This window comes from Cardiocondyla obscurior, linkage group LG20 (assembly GCF_019399895.1).
Source record: "Cardiocondyla obscurior isolate alpha-2009 linkage group LG20, Cobs3.1, whole genome shotgun sequence".
NCBI classification, from domain to species: domain Eukaryota; kingdom Metazoa; phylum Arthropoda; class Insecta; order Hymenoptera; family Formicidae; genus Cardiocondyla; species Cardiocondyla obscurior.
This window is the reverse complement of record NC_091883.1, coordinates 1646967-1669159: the sequence shown is the minus strand read 5'-3', so window position 1 is coordinate 1669159 and position 22193 is coordinate 1646967. Positions and strand designations below refer to the sequence as shown.

Sequence of the window (22193 nt, the reverse complement as noted above, 5' to 3'; positions counted from 1 at the left end):
TTCCTTTCCCTACGGTACTTTAATCTAAATAGATTCTTAGATATTTTTTTTATATTTTTTAAATATTTTTTTATATATTTCAATTTCGAGAGTTTTATCTCGAAGTAGCCTAGGGAATAATAAAAACGCCCGTAGTCGCTCGAAGACTGATACTAAATTTGTCTTTTTCTTTTGTGTTTCAGGTATGTAACAGAGTTTTTCACCGCTGTTTTTCTACACTAGTCGAGAGTAGAGTGAGTAAATTACTTGTGCATATTAGCTAGTGATTTGATCGACAGACCGATCGATAACTGCGCATCTATCGGCAATCAGCAATTATTTTTCTTTACGTAGCTCACGAGGTATGACGCGATAAATATAAATAAATTTTAATTTGCAAGATAATTAAAACGCTCTAATGATTAAAACTGTTAACTCTCTCATTATTCATTGATACGTCGAACATATTGTTTTACTCCGTCAATTTCATAACCCATCATTTCGCGCATTATCTTGAAGAAATAATAATAGCGGCGTGAAATTACAAATTTATCGACCTGGCGCCATCGTAATTATTTTCAATTTGCTTTATATATCGCCGCGCACGTGTCCCTCGCCCGGATTTTCGCTTCGGAACGCGTTTTCGCGACTACACGAAGCATTCGGCGGAACACAAATTTGCTTTCGAAAAAGGGAGAACGGGGGCCAACTTTTCGCCGGCGTTTGCCTCGCTATCGGTTTCGCGCCCAGCCGCCGCTAGCGATGCCGGTGCAATCAGCCATTACTGCCGAAGTGTAAATCCTATCGGGTGCCGGCAAAAACGCCGCCGGATACGCTCTCCCGAACATCTGCCATAGTTTCGGGCGGAATTCCGCGGCGCGCGGAAGTTCGCGGGCGCGTCAATACGGCGCGGAAACTCGCCGCGCGGGCCGGCCGCCGTTCGGAATTCTTCCGCTTGCGTGACGCCGCGCCGCGGTAATTCCGCGGGCCGCGGCTTTAATTTTAAACGGACACGGCGTCGCGTCGGCGGACGGGGGCGAACCCGGGGCGCAGTAAATCCGCGACAGACCGGCCGGCGACGACGTGCTGGCACACACGGTCCCTTCCGTCCGTTCCAGGAACGTTATCTCGGAAGCTTCTATCCTGATTGTAAGTGAAACTCCATCGGAGCGGAGTGTGCTGTAACGCGGTAAATAAATGCGAAAGGGAGGGCGAGGGACGAGGGGAGAGGACAGCGGGGAGATGGAGATAGAGCACCCAGGGACGGGCCTGACATTTCGTTCGCTTTCGAAGACAGCGCTTCGAGTCTAATTACTCGAGTAAAGCTCAAGTCGCGAATACCTCGGTAAATAAACGAAGTAAACGAGCGGGCCGGACTGTCCGCTTTCAACGACGTGTCCGCGGCGGGCTCTCGTAATTGCGAAGTAAAACTCGTACTGGCGGCGCAAAGTGCTCGTTGGCGCGACGGCGAACCGGTATTTTTCAGTCGTCAGAATTCACCCGGGATACTAATCCGCTGAGTGGATAGTTTGAATTTTTAGCGAGATCCTCGCCGGGTATCTTCTTTGTAGATTCAAACGCCTTCGCGCGGAAGTGCATCTCGACGATATTTTCTAATTGACGGAAGACTCAACTTAAAAGAAACGAAAGAGCCCAGCTTCGCGTTAAAGAAGCAAATATTGCGCTAAATTGCGCACGTGTCACTTACATTTTGCCGTCTATATCGAGGGATGCGCGAGCGGATCCGAATGCCGCGGATATTTCAACGATATATTGTTAACATTCGCGGATAATCGTACGGCAAGTAAACTAATATCGAGTTCCACAAGTTAGCGCTGAATCCGCCAGCGAATTACACGTTGTGCAGCGAAATTGCACGGTGAATTAAAGGATCGGAACTGTTTAAATTCAGTGATAACTTGCGCCGCGTGTGTGTGACAGCGGTTTGCGATGGGAGACACCACGTGCCGGGTGCGCGCGACATTGCTCATGAGCGCATGCTATCGAAGGTACATTGGCCGGCCCTCGTCCCTCCCGCCTCGAAGACGATTTCACGTGTAGTTACGTTTGCTTTCAACAATGGGCGCGACGTAGCTGCGACTGCTGCAGTTGTTAGCGGAACTCAAGCGGGGCGCCGACAGCGCGCGGGTAATTCGATAGTCCGGCGTACGCAAACTCGCCCTCCTCTCTTTCGCATTGCGCCGCGTTCATCTCGCGCAAACAAAAGAACTTCTATATGCGCGACATTGCACACGCCTTCGGCAAGCAAAGGACCGACTGTCGGTCCGCGGGAAAACCCCCCCTCCCTTTCCCCCCGCGACGCACAATAAACTCAGCTCGACGGGTTGTTTTAGGTTCTCCGCGCGCAAGGAATTGACGCGTCGCATAAATAAATCTATACGGGGGACGGATATTGTCAAGTGCGTCCGTGTGCGTGAAAATGTTTGCGATCGCAAGTTGAAAAACGAAACGATGTAGAATACGCTTGTTCCCCGGCGCTGCGGACACTAGTTGCAAAGGATATCTCCCACGTACTTGACGCTGTTTTCGCAAACAGCTGTAACTCTTCCTTCGGGCATTTCGTGCGAAACGTAGAAAGATAAATGATTTTTTTTATCGCGATGCGTACGCGGAAATTTATGTTTCGTTTTATTGTTACTAATTTAATTTAGTTTGTAATTTAATTATTTATCTCTGGTTTATGATTAAATGGTATTTATGGTATATCGATAGTAAGTTAAAAATTTTTTTTTTAATTATAATGTCGCTTATGAAAAATTTTCTGAGCACTCGGTTTTTTCAGAATTTTGCGAAATTCAACGCGTTGAAATTGCGCATTTAAACGGGTGGAGACGTGATTGTCTGCAGTACTTACAAATAAATGTTTGGAAATACTTGTCGCACGTGCGCCTGGTCAACGAGAACGCCGGAGAAAGCGTTCATCGGGCCTGCAAATATGACAGTATCGATATCTGTTTACGACATTGGACCGCGTTGGGTTAACGTCCGCGATACTATTATTTTATATGACTACCACGTCGAGGCGTCTTTTTTCGCATATTGAGCGCGTTTATCACGTCCCTTCAATCGCGTTTCCGCGAAACGGGAATGCGTCCGTCATTTAATTTTATCGTCCAGAATTTCCGGTCTGCTTGGCGCGAAATCTATATTTCGTGTAACGAGCCATTATTAATACATCGAGTTACCCGAAAGAATTTCCTCCTTTTTCCCCCAGGAACCGAACGCGACCAAAGTAAACGCAAAAAAAAATTTCTTTTCGAAAAGGAAGTTGCACGATTATTGCGGCCTCCGTCGGTTTTCAAAGCGGAAATCCTTCAAGATGATTTGTAAGTTTTTGTTCGCTGCTGAGCGTATGTTCGTAATTAACCGACGTGCAATTTAGCGGCGTTGCGGTTACCCGGCTGTAACCACTGAGGGATGCTTATTCAGGCATAATTAATGTCAGTAATTATCTCGCAACTATCTAATTTATGTGACAGTTAAAATTATTAATTTCTCTATACGTGTTTTCTTTCTTGAGCTTCTCGTAAAGAGAAAATCCACAGACCCCGTGAACGTTTGCATACGCGATAAAATATTAACGAGGGTCAATCCTAGCACCGACGCGATAAAAACGGAGCCTTGTATCTTCCCGGCGTTATCTTCGGGGCGAGATGGAAAAAGAAGATTTCACGAAATCGCCGGGGTTTAGCGGGAGGAACGTACGCACACACGCGCGCGGAATGGCGGTGCACGGAGCGCGCGATGACTTCGACAAAAGGGGGCTGTTGGTGGGCTAGGGACAGAGAGGAGGAGAGAAAATGCAACGACGCGGAGGGAACAGAGTTCTCCGGCGTAGTCGGCCGAGCATCGGATGGCCGAAGGGATGGTAGGCTGGATTCAATTACTTGGAGAACAATACTGCTCCGCCGTCATTGTTTGCTCGAGCACTTGCTCGGGTTTTCCTGGTTCGGGACCCCTAGCGTCGAATCCCATGTCCCGTTACACCACGATATTTTGTTTGCTTGCTACAACAACGTCGGCGACGAGGACGAGAGCGAGGATAAGGACGCGACGATAGCGGAGGACTGCTTCTCATCTCGTCGGCCTCGGCATCTGCGAGAATCACCTCGGGCCCTGGCTTCGTATATACCGATATAAAGTCGAAATACGTCGAAACGTTTCAGGAACCCTGCTTTTGTTCCTCGGAATCACGCCCGAGCTGCGGAAACAGCTTTTCCTCCGCGCGTGCGAGGCGCCGAGATTTTTGGCGACGACGACTAAACCCCCGGCGTCGACGGTATTCCCACGTGTCCGCGCGGCGCGAAATAAAGATAGATGTATCTATTTGTCTTTCCATCCTCCCGCTTATCCGTCTCTCTATCTGCTTATCTATCCGTATTTATCTTCATCTATCTATCGATCCGTGCCAGGTTTATTTACACGCGCCTAGCCGTGTATCCTCGGATCTTTATCAGTTTTGATGCCACCTGCCGCCGACACCTTTGCTCGAGGTCTAATTCGACGTCCTCGTGCGCAGAAAATTATACTTGAGAAACTTCCGTACATCATATCGCAGATCATTAATATATAAATCATTGTTCGATTAGAAAGATAAACGAGCGCTGGTAAAAATCTTCATCGTTAATTTTTAATATTAATTACCTCACGTGCCGCGATTAATTTTACGCGAGAAAACTACGGTCGCACGAAGCACACCCGTGCGTCGATCGAATAATTCTAGTCGTAGAACATCTTTCGGTTTAACCTGGTCGACGTTTGTTATTTATAAGTGACGCTAGATCGTCGCGAGGGATCCTAGGCTGGACGGCGTCGACGTTTTTGTTCGGACAGCTCTTTGTCGCGACCGTTTTATTTCTATTCCCACGTGGGACCGCTCTCGTGTTGAACGGTTCGCGCGTGTGTCGCGTCGCGCACGTGCAAACAGATCGTAAAAACTTTTTGTCCGAAAAACCGGCGGCCGAATATGACGAGCGACGTCGTTCGTTATACTCGGACAATGAAATCCGTCGTCTACCTACGGCGGCCGTTTGTCCCGGACACGGGTGATATTTGCAAGCCTCAATGGTTATGACTCTTTATGTCGCCCAAAATTGATACGAGAACTACTCGGATTCCTGCGCTCGCTCGTTCGATTCGGACGTCTATGATGTCGTCGAAATTATTGCTTAGAAGAAATATATATTTTCTTTCGAACTTTTCAGTTAAATTGAAATATTTTAGGTTGAAAATGCACTTTGCGATTCTTTTTTATATTTCGGTTTTCGTGTCAAACATTTTTTTTTTTTTTACGAAATGCCAAATGCTTTTGTTAACTAAAGAAAAAAATCGCTAATATGAAATTGCGTTAATATTTAATTGCGTCAGATATTTAATTTTGAGTTCCCTCGTGGTCATCAACGAGTCTCTTTAATGAATCGATCATGATCGACTGACCAGCGATTTAAATTTCCCTTTTGTACGAGATACCGCGTTGTTTACGGGATCTTTGTTATGCAAGCCTCTGCTGGAATGCAGGACTTGTCCCCATTTCCACGGGCGTGAGCCTGGATTTTTAATGAATTTTTAACTATTCAATTTTTGTGCCGACGAGTCCCATTTCCTCTCTCTTTCTCTCTCTCTTTCTCTTTGGCGATGTAACTTTCAGCAGTCGCACTGGGTTCGAGTAGATGAAGTTGAGAAGGCAGAGTCGCAAAATGGCTGCGGAAGAGGACCCGTTGGCGGTGGGTGGACGTAAAGTGCCGGGACGTCGCGGGGAGGGAAGGTCGGGTACATCGGAGAGTGGAATAATGAATAATTCCGAAAGAGAGATTCGTCTTGCAGCCACGCGCACTTCGACGATACAGAAACCGAATTCGCTAGTTGTTCCTTCGTGAAAGCTCGAAAGGAGATTCGCGTTCGCGCGGTTTTATCAATTCTCTCGTTTCCCGTTCTCCGGCACTCAGCTTCTTCGCGGAAAGAAGCCACGTTGATGGAGAAACGATAACAAATTTCGCATGTGCAGCTTCTATAAATGTACCGCGACGTTTATTCCGCAACAATTATATCACCGACTGAATTCGAGCGAGCTAATCGCGAAAGTCAAATATATTACTTATCGCTCTATCTATTTATTAAATTCATGCGCTTTTAAGCTACTCACAGTGCCAATGATATTATTTCTATACTACGAGGATTGGATTAAATACAAATGTGCGTACGCGGGGCGTTTTCGGGTAATTAAATAAAGCGCGAATATTTGTCGTTTTACGCTAGGTTGTTTTACAACGAGAGCTCGGACCGGTGCAATTGTCGCGCAAGAGAGAGAGAGAGATCAAATATGCAAATATGCGGAAGAACGGTGTCACAGATCAGATAATTACGTCGGTATACAAAATCAATGGTAATTTTATTATCTGCGTAAAAGTACGATAAGTTCAATTGCGGGAGTAACGGCGGCACGTGATTGCAATTCCGTCGGCGTGTCCCGCGTAATTACGCGACGCGTCACGTTTCGGCACCGAATAATTCTTGTCGCGCGACGGCGGGAGTAACGGCGGAGAGTGGTCCAGCCAGAACAAAAAAAAAAAAAAAAAAAAGGTCGAGAGCCGCGAGCCGCGAACCCGTGTATATTCATTCACCCCTCGCGAATATTCCGCGCTGCCGAACGTGCCGCGGAATCCGCGGCGGCGATAGTGGCGGCCGTAGGCAGATAAGAGGGGCGGCAAAAAGCAGAAATGAGAAATGCTAATGGCATTCCGTTCTCAACGCTATCATCTTTCACGGGAGTTGGACGGGGGAAAAAAAATTGAGGCGAGGGATGGGGCCGCGCCAGGGTGAAGGAAAAAAAAAAAAGGAAAAAAAAAAATGAGCACGTCGCTGCTTGCACGGTCGCAGAAACGACGGTATTGAAATGTACTTTACGCTGGGACTTGGCGGCGATCGAAAGACGTCTCTTATGGAAAAATTTACACGCAAAATATATTTAACAATATGTGGACGTAGCACGCGCGTTGTTTTGTACTAATGCGCGCGTGAAGTATCACCTAATAGCTCGGGGAGAAAGTAAATCACTTTTATCGCTCGTATAATAAAACCGTACATATTTTTACGACGTTTTTAAATATTATATCACGCAAGTATGTGCTTGCGTTAGATATTTTTAAATGCGCGACACGCCGGATCTGGTTCTTCTCCCCCTCTGTTCACCGCGACGCTTCATTTCTTCGATCTCCGTTCAGAACGAGGTGGAATAATTTCGTTCTTTTGCCTCGTTGGAACGCTAATTGTTTTCCTTCCGGTCGATTAATCTCGTCCTACTTTTCAGTGCGTGGCCTATCCTTTTTTTTTTTCTTTTTTATTTTCTCCTCGCGTCGAAGCTAATTTCGAAATTGAATTGGAAATATATTTTACAAATTCACATACCTATCTGCCTCTTCGGTATACGTACAGTCATTTATCTTTTTCCTTCGCTGCAGCTTTCTCGTCGCCCTTCTTACGGTCGGTTTCTTTAAGAGTTAATTTCAATGACGACTCGTGTCACGAAGCGACAACCGAGGGGGGTGACGCGGGGAGAGGTCTCGAGAGACGGAGAGATTGTCGTCGGGAATATTCGTTTGTTAATTGCGTACAGTCAGAAAGACATTAGTCGCCTTCTGCACGGGACGCTGTCGGGAGATCTCGACCGGAAGAGCGTGTATGAAGTATTAGCGAGGATGAGAGCGGCGGAAGACAATGCAGTGGATACGAACTAATTGCCGGATTCTCCTGCCGTCTAGTGGACCAGGAAGATTAACTGCGTACCCCTCTCCTCCCGTTCTCCTCGCCGTACGCCTTCGCCTCTGTTTTCTCCTCTCTAACCTTTTCGTCCTTCCCGTTTTCCCACACGCGCCGCGAGAAAGAGAGAGCTCCGGTGCGTATATATAAATTAATTGAATTCGCCGTCTACGTGTGCGCGTCGCATATTACATAGATTAGTAATTTAAATCCTTAAATGTACCAAGTGTGCATTTTATACGTTGACGAAGAAGATAAAAACGACGAGCCTTTAATTGAAATACAGACACAGAAAATGTATCTCACGTAGCCTTTGCTTTCTTTTAATGTGTGTTTTTAAAAAATAATTTAATATTAATTTTTAATACGTAAAAAAAAATTTATTAGAAATTAATCGAAGTATACTTTGATTTGGAATATCTTTAAATAGCAACGGGATCAGTTTGCGAGGGCGAGTGAAAGATGGAAGTGGCGCATCGGTATATCTTATAAATATTCGAATCGTAATCAGGTCCAGGGCGCGCTCGGTAGCGCTATTCACATCGCGAGAAGCTAAGTTTGTTAAATGCCGCTCGGTGGAACGACTTACGTCCATTTAATCTTAAACGCGAATTCTGCGGTATCTCGTAAGGGGTTATAATTCAACGTGCCTCGTTCCCCGTCCCTCTCTGTGACCCCTCGCTGTCCCTCTCGTTCCCGGCATAAAGGATGAAATGAAGCCGAAATACCACGGCTCAGCCGTCCTCCCTCCGCCATTCTCTACCGCATCGCAGCCACCATCGCCACCATCACCGGGGTGGCGGTATCTCTATCGCCTCCACGTTAACCTCGAGTGCCGCGAATTCTCCCATCCTTTATCCATCTCTTTTCCGCCTCTCTTGCCGCCGATCGCTCGGGGAGAAGGAGAGCGTGCCGCTTGCCCGTAAAGCGGCAAAGAATTCACCCGTTATTGAATCAATATTGTGCAAACCTATCAGCGGACCCCCCCGCCTCCCCCATAACCGCGCTCTCATCTTAGCCCGTGGTACCGACTTCTCACCCCTTTCCCCGCGTTTCGCTATCTACCGAGTCTGATATGCCGTCGAAGGAAAGTATTGTCTACTCCCCCCGCTTCCGCCCCCTTATTCTCTTCTCTCCTTCCCTCCCCCGTGTCCCCCCCCTCCCCCATGTTATCGATCTGTGTGCAAATATTGAACCACGTCGGCGTGGGCGAGAACGAAAGTGGGAAAGGCCCGGCGAGACGGCATAGAAAAGGGGGATGAAAACGGGAAAAGGAACGAGCGCGGTATAAACCACGGCCGGGAATGATAAGGGAGAAGGAAGAGACGCGAGGGAGGCCGGGGGCAGATAGAGAGCGTAGTCTTTCCGTCGCGGATGAATTTAATAGGGTGGCGTCCTCGGCGCATTCCAGCCGAGTTAACGACGGGAGAGCCCTTCGAGTCAATTAGAGAAAATTCCCCCGGCGTCGCGCGGCGGCATCGATGACCAAAGCCCGCCGAAAATGTTTTTTTTTTCCCGCCGCTTTTGGCGAAAACGCGATATCTCTGAAGTGAGTTCGGTAACCGTCGCTTAAATAGAGATTCTTCCCGGGTGCGATTTATTTTTGTTCGCGGCGACAGAGCGGTCGACACATTCATTCAACGCGGACCGCGTCTAATAAAGTAGCCGCTTCCCTGCAACGCGGTCAACTTTCGTCAACCGCCGGATGGTAACTCCATTTACAAATTTTACCGCCGCGCGTGCACACTCGCGATTAATATGCAACGACTTCGCGCGAAGAGCGAGGGGGAGGGGAAACGGGGGTGGAGGAGAAAATCGCTGGGTAGACGATATGAATGGTTCATTTCGCGTGGACGGCTAATATTTCGTTCGCGGAAGATGTTCTCCTCTCTTTCTCCATTTAGTTTCTTCCCGCTGCCTTTCTTCGTGCCTTTCTTTCATTCTCTCTTCTCACCTCCCTCTTACTACGTTCGAAACAATTTAATCGCGCTTTCCCTCCGCGTGCACGCGTGCTCATTCGATATTATGACGACCGCTCTGCTATTTACCGTTCGCGTGCATCCCGCCGATATTTTTTATCGCTCACATTTTATACGCGCACTTCATTCCCGGCCGCTCCTGACGATTTTTTTAACCACTGCGCTCTCGAGTGATGCTGTCTGCCGGTAGCATGTTATTTTTTTCACCTCTCCGGCGCACGTCCCGCGCCACCCTATCGCTGCGTTGAAGAGTCTCTATGCTATAAATGCCGAAATTCTGCGCCCGCAGGTTTCAAACTCTTAACGCTAGAACGATTATTTTTGCTCGTAGCTCGTGTCCAGCGTGTACATTTTTTTTTATTCTACTCGCATGCGGGCGTAAATGCGTCCTCAGCAATTAATTTATAGTATTTATTGGAAGCTGCATTTTCGTTGTTAGACCCTCAGCGCGATGTTACGTGATCTACAGGTGATTTGCGGGCACGACGATGCTTAAAATTTATCGCGCCTCGCGCACGATATATGTCCGTCACGCTTCTTTTACTTTATTTTTGCAGCCGCGTACCCGACCGCCGTATATTGATTAATTGGTCGCGTTGTTTCTGTGCGAAAAGTGCGAGCTGCGTCAGTACGTATTAATTCGCCAGAGGATATTGACCGATATCGCGTTTAGCAGGAATTTCTCTTTTTTTTTTTTTTTTTTTTTCAACTCCGATGGACCGCTCGGCTACAATTTGAATGCATTTTTGATTCCCTCGGAATCGCGGGAGTTGCGTCGTATCAAAACTCGTGTAACGACGTTTCGCGTGGGCGCGATTCGATATCGCGCGTTAAAATATCGCTGATTAAACGGCGCTTGATTTTGTAACGGTTAATCGGATCCGGGTATCCAGCTCGCTTGGTGCTCGATACGCGACTTTCGCGTATTTCATACGTATTATTTAGCGGTTTTTATTCCACCGTTGGAAATATATATAAACGATCGAATTAACGAACCCCGCCGATTATTCCCTACCCACAAAGACGACTTCTGCAGTCTTAATTAACGAGCGTTCCCGCGTGCGAGCAATCGTATCTAGTTCGTAACTTAATACACGCCGGATGTTCGAGCTGTTATTATTATTTGACGAAACAGGTGTGTGTTATCCTCTCATAAAACGGCATTCGCAAGTTTATTTTACGTTGGTGCAATGTAATATTTCAACAAACGCGTACGGTCTCTCCCGGCTGTCCCGGCCGATACTTCCCGGAATCGAGAATGATAAAGAAAATCTAACGTGATAAAAGCTCCTCGATCCCATTCGGGCCGCATATTTCGGTTAGAGCGTGACAGCTTCGGTTGTTCGATATTTACGGAGAATCTATCGCGGTGCGAGTTTCACGCGGCACGGATTTAATAGACGAATGCGAGACTCTCTCTTTTTCTCTTTCTGTTTCCCGGACCGTCTCCGTCCGTTTCGAATAACACGTAACGTTGTGTCACGTCGCGGGGAAAAATGTTTTTTATGTACCGGAGTCGGGCTTGTCCCCACGGGAAATGTAACGCGCGTGACACAACCGAACCTGCGAAATTACTTTTTGAAATCCCCCGACCGACCCCGCCGCCTCACTCCGGCAGCCTTCCTAATACCTCAAAAGAGTTAAACTCCTTTTTAGGGCGGAATGTTAAGGTCTGCTTAAAATTTCACGGAAGTTCCGCGGAACCCGCGGCTTATGCGCTTCTTAGCTGCAGTTTAAAGTTGGACGTATTTATCGCGATACCCTCATGAAAGATATTGTGCATCTAAAGTCGCCTCCCTTGAACTTTCTTGAGAAAGTGATGATTGAGATCGCCGTATAAAGCTCCTTTGCTTTGTTACGCGTAGATACCACGCTTACATCAGTTTCTCGCGATCGTTAGATTAGTAGCTACGATTGAAGTAAACGATTTCTAATTTTAAATGATTTTATTTTAATTCGCTAATAAATGCGGCGAGAGCGACTGCGAACGAATAGAAAAGGGAAGTATTTAGCACGCGGGGCTCGGAACTGTTTCGAAAAGTGAGCTTTATTTCACTCGGCGCTTTGTCTCCGCGACAAGTGCCTGTTAATATTATTACGGAAGAACGACGATGGATCGCGGCGGTGAGAGGGGAGGGGCCGGGCGGCTGAAAATTGAGATGGAAGTCTCGTTGCGTGTCGCTGGTTGCGCTTTTATTTCGGCGAGAAGTCGGTGAAAGGCGGTTGTTAACATTTCCCCCAGCTTCCCCGGTGAATAGATGCGGTGCCCGCATTGTTCCGCCCGGCGCCGCCGAAAATTGAAGCACGTTTCGGCTGCAACGGTACGTGATGCGCGCGGACCCTCGCTTTCTCGGCAGACTGCGCGCCCGCGAAATAAGAGGTGCACCCGGGGCACAAATCAACCCGGGGCGCAAACGTATTCGCCGGCGCCTGGAACGGCTGGCTGGGTCGCTTTCCTCAAAACGAACCTCTTCGTCCGCGCCTACGTTCGCCGCGTGAATCTAATAAACCGTCGCGAAACGGCCCGGGGTCGCGGAGCCCGTATTTTACATCCGCCGTCATCACGTCTCGCGGATTTTTTTTTTACGCGACAACACGCGAAATAACGCTCGTCGTTTGACTCCTCTTTCTTCGCGCGAATTGCATAAGAAAGCTGAACTCTGATGTATAGTTTTATGGAGCGCTTTTTTCTTTTTTTTTTTTTTTTTTTTTTTTTTTAATAAATGCATTTAATCTATGCGTGTGTTAATCGAATGGAATTATGTACTCTTTTTTTTTTTTCTCGACTTATTAAATCGTGTATGAAAGTATTGGGTAAAATAAGGTAGTAATTAAAAGTAATTTTAAATAGTTATTGCGAGAGTAATTCAGCAAATTGTGTAGAGAGTTTTGTAATCGATTATTACTATGTGGAAGATTCGCGTTGCAAGGTATGCGAAAGGAGAGGTACGGTTCCTCAGTTTCAGCTCTTCTTTTTTACTTGGCCGGAATTATTAAATTCTCAGAACACGTGTCATATAATATTACGTACGTGTGCGCGGACCGGGGTGGCTTTTTCATGTTACAGCGATCTCTTTCGCTTTAACGCGAGCGTGCGGTGACGTAAAACTTTTTACATCGCGGTGCGCAAACTTTGGCTTCGCAGGGTTTTTTTTTTTTTATTTTTTTTTACGACACTCAGGGGATTTTCCCGGCAATCACATATATATTCGCGGTTTCGCGTCATTGCTATTATTATTCGAACACCAGTGAGCTTCGTCAACTTGCGGATATTATTGCTCATAGCGTCGAGCCACCGCAAAATTGGAAAAACATTTCCGGCGGGGGCACGTGATACACAGGCGATTAATTAGGAACATTGTCGATTTCGATTTACGCGTCTGTTTATCCGGGCCGTACATTTTGGTTACCGCGCGTAATTAGGCCAGTTGAAAACAAATTTTCGCTCGATTAAACGGACCCGTTAATGATGTACTTATAGTCATTAGCGAAACAGATCGGTTATTTACCGCGATTCAGTTTCGAAAATGCGTTTTGATTCAAACTCGCAAAAAATTTTCATGGAATATTTTTTTTTTTAATATCTAAACAATATTTTATAAAAAATTTTTTTTTTTTTATATTGACGTATGTATAATTCAAGGTGTTAATACCGCTCTTCATCGTGATAAAAATGACCTCGTTTTCGCAATTTTGAAGGGGGTATTAGTGACGTCGAAATTGACGGAGAGGGTTGAGAGGTTTTATAAACAGTGTTCGGGTTACTTAATCTTCCTTACTTCAGCGATCGATAGCTTCATAATCCCCTTCTTACTGCGAAGTCTTTTTGGAACTTAGCACGTCGAAGATGACTGGGCGATTTATTGCACAGACGTAATAGAAAGCAATCGAGATCGAAAGAGCGCTCGTTGATATCGGACTTTGTTTTAAAAAATATGGAATAGCTGTTAGCGAAAAAGGGCCGAGTTTCGAAGTCAGGATAATAGACTTCACTTCGTGATATCGTGAGCAAACTACTCCAAGTATCGTTTATCGCCGCAGATTTATCGAATCTCTTTTATGAACCGAAATGTTTAAAGGGAAAGGACGTTTCCGAACGGGCGAGGGAGTACTACCGAGGGCCCGTGATTAATGAACAAACTACAGTGAAATTTTGTTACACCGAAGTACACACGAAGCGAAATGTTCGCTATAATGAAGTTTGAATCCCCGCTCAATGTTTACACACTGTATAGATAATTCGATTTAACGAGTACTTTGCAGTACAGCACAATTTTAATTTAACAATTTCGTTAGGCGTGCGAAAATTAATTATATATATTTTTATATCGATTACTTAACTAAAAAGAAACCAAAGTACAATGATCGCCTATTGCAGAAGTTTATTTTTTTTAAAGTTTAAATTTTCTCATGGTTTATTCCGTGGTTGTTTAACAAAACTGTTTAACACCGAGCTAAAAATGTAACGCTCTAAGTACTTGACAATTATTTCTAGCTAATAACGAGCTAGATAAGCTAAATATCTAAATGTTCCTCGCCACGTACTAGCTTTCTGCGCGTTCTGACCTAGCTAACACGCGCTCGACTGCGGCGATCGCCGGGCCCGCTGAATCCCGCCGCCCGCCGCCCGCGCGTCCCTCGCCCATCCGCCCACGCGGCCTCCGCCATGTTGTGGCTGCCGGCTGATGTAAACACGTGCACGTGCTCACGGCGTGCGCGGCGGCCGACGGGATTCAGCGGGCCCGGCGATCGCGGCGGTCGAGCGCACGATACAGTAGGTCAGTACGTGCAGTAAGCTAGTACGCGGCGAAAAACGTTTAGATATCTAGCTCTTCTAGCTCGTTATTAACCCGTAATAATTGTCTCGCTACGTGATCCGCGCTGGACGGATTCTAGACAGATTTCTTTTTTATTCTAAACGTTCTCCGTACATTATCTCGCACTAACAGAAATTAATATTAAATTTTTTAATGCGCGGTCCTAAATGCATCGTTTTTTTTTTTTTTTTTTTTTAACGAGTCTCTGCTTGTCGTTGTCATTGCCACTAGCATTTTAGATTAATCTCGGAATTTTGTCACGAAGTATTCGAAGGTAATTTCAACCATCTTGACTTCTTCCTCGCCTCGCCTCTTAGAACTATCAAAAGTTACTCGATGTCAAGTAGAAGCTTCGAGGGAGCTTTCTTCCCTATCTCTTCGCTTCCGAGTTTCGCGAAGGGCGATATCGCGTCGCCAGATAAGGACGGGTTAGAAGACCGGGGGGAGGGAGGAGAGAAAACGGAAGAACGAAAAGTAGTGGAACAAGAAGTAAAACGGGGAAGAATGGCACGTAGAATTTCAGATCAAGTTGGAGAGACCCGGGCACGATCGTGAGTTATTACGAGGATAGTTCGTGAGTTATGGTTGGGCCAGCAACAACTACCTACACGTGATTTTAAATGTTGCGATATAAAAGAGTACATCAATGATTTTGCAGCGATAAATGTAGCTAAACCGATAGAATTAGGAAGCATCGTAAAAGGATATTCCTCCGAATATAAATTTGTCTTCTCCGAACGTTATTTATTAATTTTTTTTTTTTTACGTTAAAATAATTAAAATAATTTGAAATAATTTTTGATACATCCGTTCGTTACGAGTTGTAAAATAAATATTCCGTGAGTAATGAGTTCTCAAAAAAAAATATATAAAAATAAAAATTTAATATTACGAGAGTTAATATTTATTTTAACCGTACGAAAAAGAAAAGTTTAATTTCTGCGTCGAAAGTACACACGATTTTTGCTCGTTTAATTATGTTAAATGTGAAGAAAAAAAATTGCGGGGAGGCAAGAAGTACGAGCGTCGGCGATAACGGAAGACACCGATGAGAGGTACGACCCCGAGCGAGGAAAAGACGAAGAGAAAAGCCGACTATTAGATACTAGCTGCCGCAGAACTTAAGAGAACTTATGAAAGTGGGATCGGGTTCGAGTGCTATAGCGAGAAACGCCGGTATGGTATCTCGGGCGCGCCACTTTTCCCCGCTGCTTCCCGGGTCGTCTTCCTGGGTCTTTTGTTCTCTTTTCCACGCGCGGCACAGGGCGGAGAGAACAAACGGCCAAGTAGGATATACGAAACATATTAGACTCTACGGCACGTCCGCGAATTGGCCGGCAAGTTTCTTGCCTCTCCTTTTTTTTTTCCGCTTCTTTTTCAGCCGGGCGACATTAACCCGTATCCTTCGTTCTTCTTCGCCGCCGAAGAAGAACGCGGAGCGAATTGTCGCGAGTCTCCACACGGAATTGAGCCATCGAAAAAGTTTAGAAATCGTGCTTTGAATTCTGGATGCTTTCCTCCTCTTTCCTCTCTCGTCCCTCTCTCTCTTTCTTTCTTTTTTTCTTCGCATTTTTTCTTCGCGATCGTCCATATGGCGCTAATTTACGGGACGCGACGGCCGAGGGGTGAATAACTCGTGCCGATCGTTACTGTCTTCGGATTGCGCTCCGAAGATCGCGCTTTTCCACGGCCCATTTTCCCATTTTCCCTCGAACGGGGCGCATAATGAGGCACGAAGTTAGCGGGGGTGCGACCCGGAATATCTTGAACCGCCGACGACGGCGCGCGATACCGGGAATTGGAACTATCCCCCGCCGGCAAAGGGCACGCGAGTGACAATCCTATTAGCGAGTAGGCAGCCGGCAAAATAGCTTTCGAGATAATAAAAAGTTGTCGGCAGGAATAGCTTTCGCGGCGGACGTTCACCGAGCGCGCAGCCCCGACGCTATCGTTACCGTCCGATTATGGAAGTAAACCTACTTTATTATTCCTAAATACCTTGCAGCGTCTCTTTTCAGTTGATGTTGAAAGTTACTGGCGCACGTAACATAAATTTAGCGTAATTTGAAATTGTATTGAAACGATTTACGCTAAATTTAATATTTAACTAGAAGAAATCATGCCCTACGCGCGCGCTATGTTTTAAGTAATCCTATTGCAATTTTTTTTAAATATAATTTCTACATTCGAATCGCGCATGTAACAAAATAGAAGTGCAGTATTAAAACAAATTAAAAAAAAAAAAAAAAAATTTTACGATCGGAGAACTTTTGGCAATCATTATAGCGCAGTTGTGGATTTCAGTGCTGCTGCGGAAGTCATTAAACATGAAAGGAATTCGTGATACATCGGTTGGACAAGCACGGCATTCTCTCTTTCTCCGAAGCCGCAATAAAATCTAAAAATATATACCTTTCGAAATAAAATAAAATGGTAAACGTAGCGTGAAACGGCTTGTCCGTTATATAGCCTGCAACGGCAGCAGTACCTGGCAGTAGTGTCGCAGCGCTATGGAGCGACCCTTTCCCTCCCTCCCGCCCTCACGAAATACATTTTCCGTATTACGCTCGAGCATTCTCCTCCGTCGTTTCTCCGGTACGCGGTCGAACGTGCGCTTCCGTTCCGCTCCGCGTGCTCTCCCCGTATTGTCCTTTTGCGTTTTCCACCGGCGAATTCTCTTCCGCCGCTATTGAATTTTCATACTTTCGCGCGATTTATAACGCCGGTCAGAGCCCGACAATTCTTGGTCACTGATTTGCCCGGCTCCAGATACCGGAAGCTGCGAAGATGGAGCACGCGAGCGAAAGAATCGGACGGTGGACGAATTATTTCACGCTTATTTTATTTTTTTTTTTCGTGCGATAATATTAAAAATTGTTACGGATGGAATATGGTTTCGTTTTCACACCGCGGGGTTGATTTTTGCAAAAAAAAAAAAAATGTGAAAAGATAGAAAATGAAAGAAATGTAAATCTGAAAAATGCTAACTAAACAGATTGTGAAACACGAGAGACGAGCTTGAAGAATGATTTTTAAAAGATAAATTTTTAATGAAATTTATTTGCAATTTAATTCTTGAATGTTTAATGAAAGAACGAAAGAGCAAAGGAGAGACGTTCATAACTTGGTTTTGTAAATTATTCGATTTTATTCACTTGATAATCATTTTTGTATTATTCTATTATTCTTCTGTCTAGATAACGTTCTCTTTGCGATATTGTAGTTCCTTTTTAATTTTTGTTCGGCGCTCTTTGTTTTTGAGCAAACGCGAAATCTCGTTTGATAACATCTCTTCTTATTCTTCTTATATTCGCACGCGTGAATTATCTCATAATTGTTATTTCTCCCTGCGGATTTTGTTTCACATAGCTTTTCATCTCGCTGTTCTCTTTTCCCTCCCATTTCTTTTTTTCCCCCTTTTCGTTTTTATTTCGCGAACAAACGTGTCCTCTCGCGTAGATTCTGGCTTTCTCTCGTTCCTGCCTATCTCGCGTATACATTCCGCTCTTTCTTTCCCCTTTTTCTCCCCTTTTTATTTCTCTTTTCCTCGTTTTTCAATCTTCGTCCGTCCCTCCCCCTTTCTTTTTTTTTTTTCGTTCTTGACGCCACTTTTGCCCTCGCGCAACGCGTCCGGTGACTTCTCCCTGTTTTCTCGCTGTTCTGGCTTCGCGCGGCGGAATCTTCATTCTCTTTTATTTTCCGCCGCTTTCATTTTTCCTCCTCATTCGACGCTTATGTCGCTCTTTGTCCATTCCGCGTCGCTCGCGCCGTCGCTTCCTTTATTGTATTTGCACCCCCCGTGTCCTCCCCGCGCGGCGGCCACGGCCTCGATACTTCCCTCCAGGTTTTCCACGCACGTAAACGCGCGTTCTCTTATTTTTCTCTCGCCAACTTCCCTTTTCCTCGTCGCGCGGAGCGCTCGCGCGATCCACCCGCTACGTGACATTTCCCGTTTTCCTTTTCGGTATGTACGCGCGGCATCCGATACGTGATCCGTTCCACCTCGTCTGCGCGTTGTCCTCCACCATCGCGCGAAAGTGCATTCTTTGGGCGTCTCCCCCTGTTCTCGCGCCGTTTTTCCGCCCCCTTGCCCGGTCGCGCGGGTTCTCGTCCTTCTCCGTATCTCCTAAAATTCTTGGCACTTCGTTACCTCGCCCGACGGGCGATCCTCGAAAATACGATACGCTCGATTCCCTCCCATTACCCGCGTTAATTCGGGTACGCAGAGAGAGTGGAGAACCGCAAGATCGCCGGGCCCGGCGGAACGGCCACGGCCGCTGCTCGTTGGAGCACGAATCCCCCAGTCGAACAATATTCAACTAAATTTCTGCAAATTTGCCGCGCTGCCCGAGACGGGCCGGATCGTTACTACGGGAATTCGAGGTGTTACGCGCGCGGTGGTCTTAACATCGTCTGAAATCAACGGGCAGCTGTCGGAGGATCTTCGCGGGCCACGTAACTTGTACGTCGCTTTTTAACAATACTTATCTATTATTTTTTTTTTTTTTTCACTTTTATTTTATTTCTTATTTTTTATTTTTTTTTTACATTTTTTTATTTTTTTTTTTATTATTTTGTATAACTGACATATAACATAAGTATACATATAGCCGGAGGTTTAAATCAGCTTAATCTATTTTGCGCGGTTGAAAACGGTTGCTCGTCTCTTAGTTAAAGAACTTCGCGGCTCCGACGGTTTTGAGTACTCGATCGCCGGAATTAACGGTATGCATTCACTTCGAAGTTTTCCTCATTTTCGGTGGAGGCGAAGGGAAAGGGGAAAAAAAATAGCGTTCAGAAACTTCACTTGTACCCTTGCCGGAGATAAAATAAGAACAAGCGCGCGGTAATCGACACGGATGAGGGCCGGGGTCGTGAATTATTGCGCCCCGATCGATCGGAGGATTTTCGAGCGAGAGGGACGCGAGCCGAGGAAAAGAAGAAAAAAAAGGGCTAAATGGCGAAGGCGGCGGAAGCTGGAAGGTGAAGAGAAATCCGCTCGGCCGCTAACGGACCGGGAAACAGGACTGCGGGCCCTAACTTTCGTTACTGCGCGGAGAATTTATTATTCCGCGTGCGGAAGGGGCGGCTCTTGCGTAACCCACGTCCACTTTAATGCAATTACCGCCTCCGTGTCTGAAGGGCTCGGGAAGACAGCGCGTGAAGGGGGTAGAGGGGGTGGAAAAGCGAAAATCCATGAAGGATTCCTTCTGCGCCTTTGTTTCTTTGTTCTCGCCGAGATTTTTTCTTTTTTTTTTTTTTTTTCGGGCGCGAGCGAACTCTGACCTTATCACAGTCCGCTGCGTAAGGATTCCGCGTGCTTTTACCGACATGGTAATTAAATTTATTAGGTAAAGGACTGAAGGGATAGAGGGAGAGAGAAAGACGGAGAAAAAGATAGAATGAAGAGAAAAGCCGACTTGATGAAAAGTGGAAAAACGCGGGGTCGATGTGGACGGAGCCACACGTAGGAAGAAATTCAGACGACGTGGGTGGACGGAAAGATCTGAAAAATATCACCGGCGGTTGTCACCGCTCGTCACTCTACTCTTGCCTCGTTCTTTTTTCGTGAAATCAGGAGAATGCTAAAAAGGGAAATAAAAATTCTCGAGCGTCCACCGCGTGTATTTCTCTCGGTCTCATTTAATTATTCCTCGTTACGTTTTGAATATCAGTAATATCCATAATACGATCGGAAGGGTCTCCTTGCTTCGAATGCACTCTGGAGCACGAATAAGAACGCGGCACGGGTGGGCTCGTTCGTAAGATATCTCGAGAGAATTAGGACGCTGACGCGGAGTGACGGAAGAAGGAGATTATCTTCAGTCAACTCGCCGGAATCCTGTTCCATTTAATGTAATTACCGCTCGGCTATGAGGTAAAGAATAACGAGAAGGGGACGCGATTTTTTTGCGGAATCTCTCTTCATCGAAAATTTCGTTCGCTCTCGCTCTCTTTCTCTCTCTCTCTGTTTGTACGTCGTAATACGGAGCCGCCGGGAGATTCGCGGAGTTAGGTAAATACCGAAAAAGCTGCGAGGGACTCGGGTTGCTCAAGACAGAATGACGGCGCTGGCGGGACTGGCCGGATGGAGTCGTTTTCGAGCTTTCGCGTAAAGCGGAATTCTAATTGCGAGGGATCGGACGGATCGAGTTTAGTTTCGAGCACGTCCGCTTTAACCCGATTAGCCGCGCGCGGAAAAGTGGAGGAGAAAAAGGTAAGGGCGAATGGGCGAGTGTTTCCGAAGCGCGTTTCGCCGCTCCCGCTCTTCTTTGATCCCCGCGCGTTTGTTTCGCCACCTTGTTTCGCGTCCCTTTGTCGACTTCCGTCGAACCGAGGGGGATGTCGCATGCTTGGCCGTCACGCTCGTGCGGTCAGCCGGAAGTCCAAACGCGATTTATAATGCGTGATTCTTTAGGCACGGCTGTTGTTAGTTTTTTTTTTCTTTTCATAAATATTTGCAGAAAAAGATAAAGACTTTGAAACCCCTCGTTGGTTTCGAACTTTATTACTTATTCGTCGAGTTTCTGTCACATTTGTTGAATAAATATATAACGAAAGAAATTATTATTTTATGCGCGGTTTAATTTTACAGCGCACGAGCAAAGCCTATAACTTCAGTTATTTTTATCTTATTTTATTATTATTGAAATTTATTCATGGCTGACGCTGATTAAAAATTCACTAGAAAATCCGTAAAAGTTTCTCGAGGCCTTTGCAATCGATTGAAGAGTATAAGCGCTCGCCCGTCGGAACGGTAAAGTCTGTTTCTTTTTGGCGGCGAACAATTACTCGGCTTTACTTATATTCGAAACGAACTCTTTACCAATGTAAACTCGGGCCGAACCAACCGGTAAGATTTACGTGATTACAAGGCGCGCGGATAATTGACGACTTAACCATTTCTTTGCCAAGTAACTTTGCCCTAAGTAAAGGACCGCGCTCCGCCTTCCACTCGTCGTCGCTTCTTCATCCGTAAATTTGTTTCACCGCGTTGCCCAAGCCGCCCCTCCCCCGGCCTCGCGTTTTCTTTCTGGTCAAACTTGAGATCAGAAAGAAGAAAATGTTGCAAGGGGATTCGGTCGCCGACCAAGTAGGGAATTCAAATAAGAATCCGATGGGAAACGTGGGCGTTTTAAGGGAATAAGACGAGCTCGAAAGGAGTCCGCCGTGGAGAAGGATCCCGGAGATAGGAGCGGCGAAGAGAAATTGGTAGGGTGGTGCTGGATGATGAGAGCAAAAAGTCGTCTACTGGCGACGACGACGTCGCCGACGTCGCCGCTGCCGTTAGCTTGCCGGTGACTGCATTGCGCCGTCACGTCCCACGAGACTTCGGGGGTCCGTTCCAAGATGGTTCATTAGTTGTCGCAATGCAGGACCTCTCCCTGCTTTCGTTCTCTTCTCTCTCTCTCTCTCTCTCTCTCTCTCTTCTCTCTTTCCCTTTTTCTGTCTCGATTTCTATCTACCTTTTTTTTTTCTGCCCTCCCTCGTTTTTTCTCTCGATCCTCGGGTTTTCTTTCCAGTCGGATCCTCCGACGGGCCGCCTTCTTCTTCCGGCCCTACGTAACGCCCCGCGTCCCGACTCGACGGCCGTCGAGAACCTCGAAACTCCGGGAATAGCAACGAAGAAGGATATTTTGCT

The 22193-nt window shown here is 46.3% G+C and overlaps 1 protein-coding gene across 20 annotated transcripts in view; it reads left to right on the top strand.

The window, feature by feature from the left end:
• LOC139110336 (protein muscleblind) overlaps positions 1-22193 on the top strand; it is a 350852-nt gene that overhangs the window by 189878 nt on the left and 138781 nt on the right. The window contains exon 2 of one of the 20 annotated variants that reach the window (XM_070670033.1): positions 183-8032. The exons of the other annotated variants lie outside the window; for them this stretch is intronic. Coding sequence (XP_070526134.1) covers positions 183-263 — 81 coding nt within the window. The 3' untranslated portion in view covers positions 264-8032. Of the gene's footprint in view, positions 1-182; positions 8033-22193 lie in introns of those variants that run through there. 20 annotated transcript variants of the gene reach the window in all.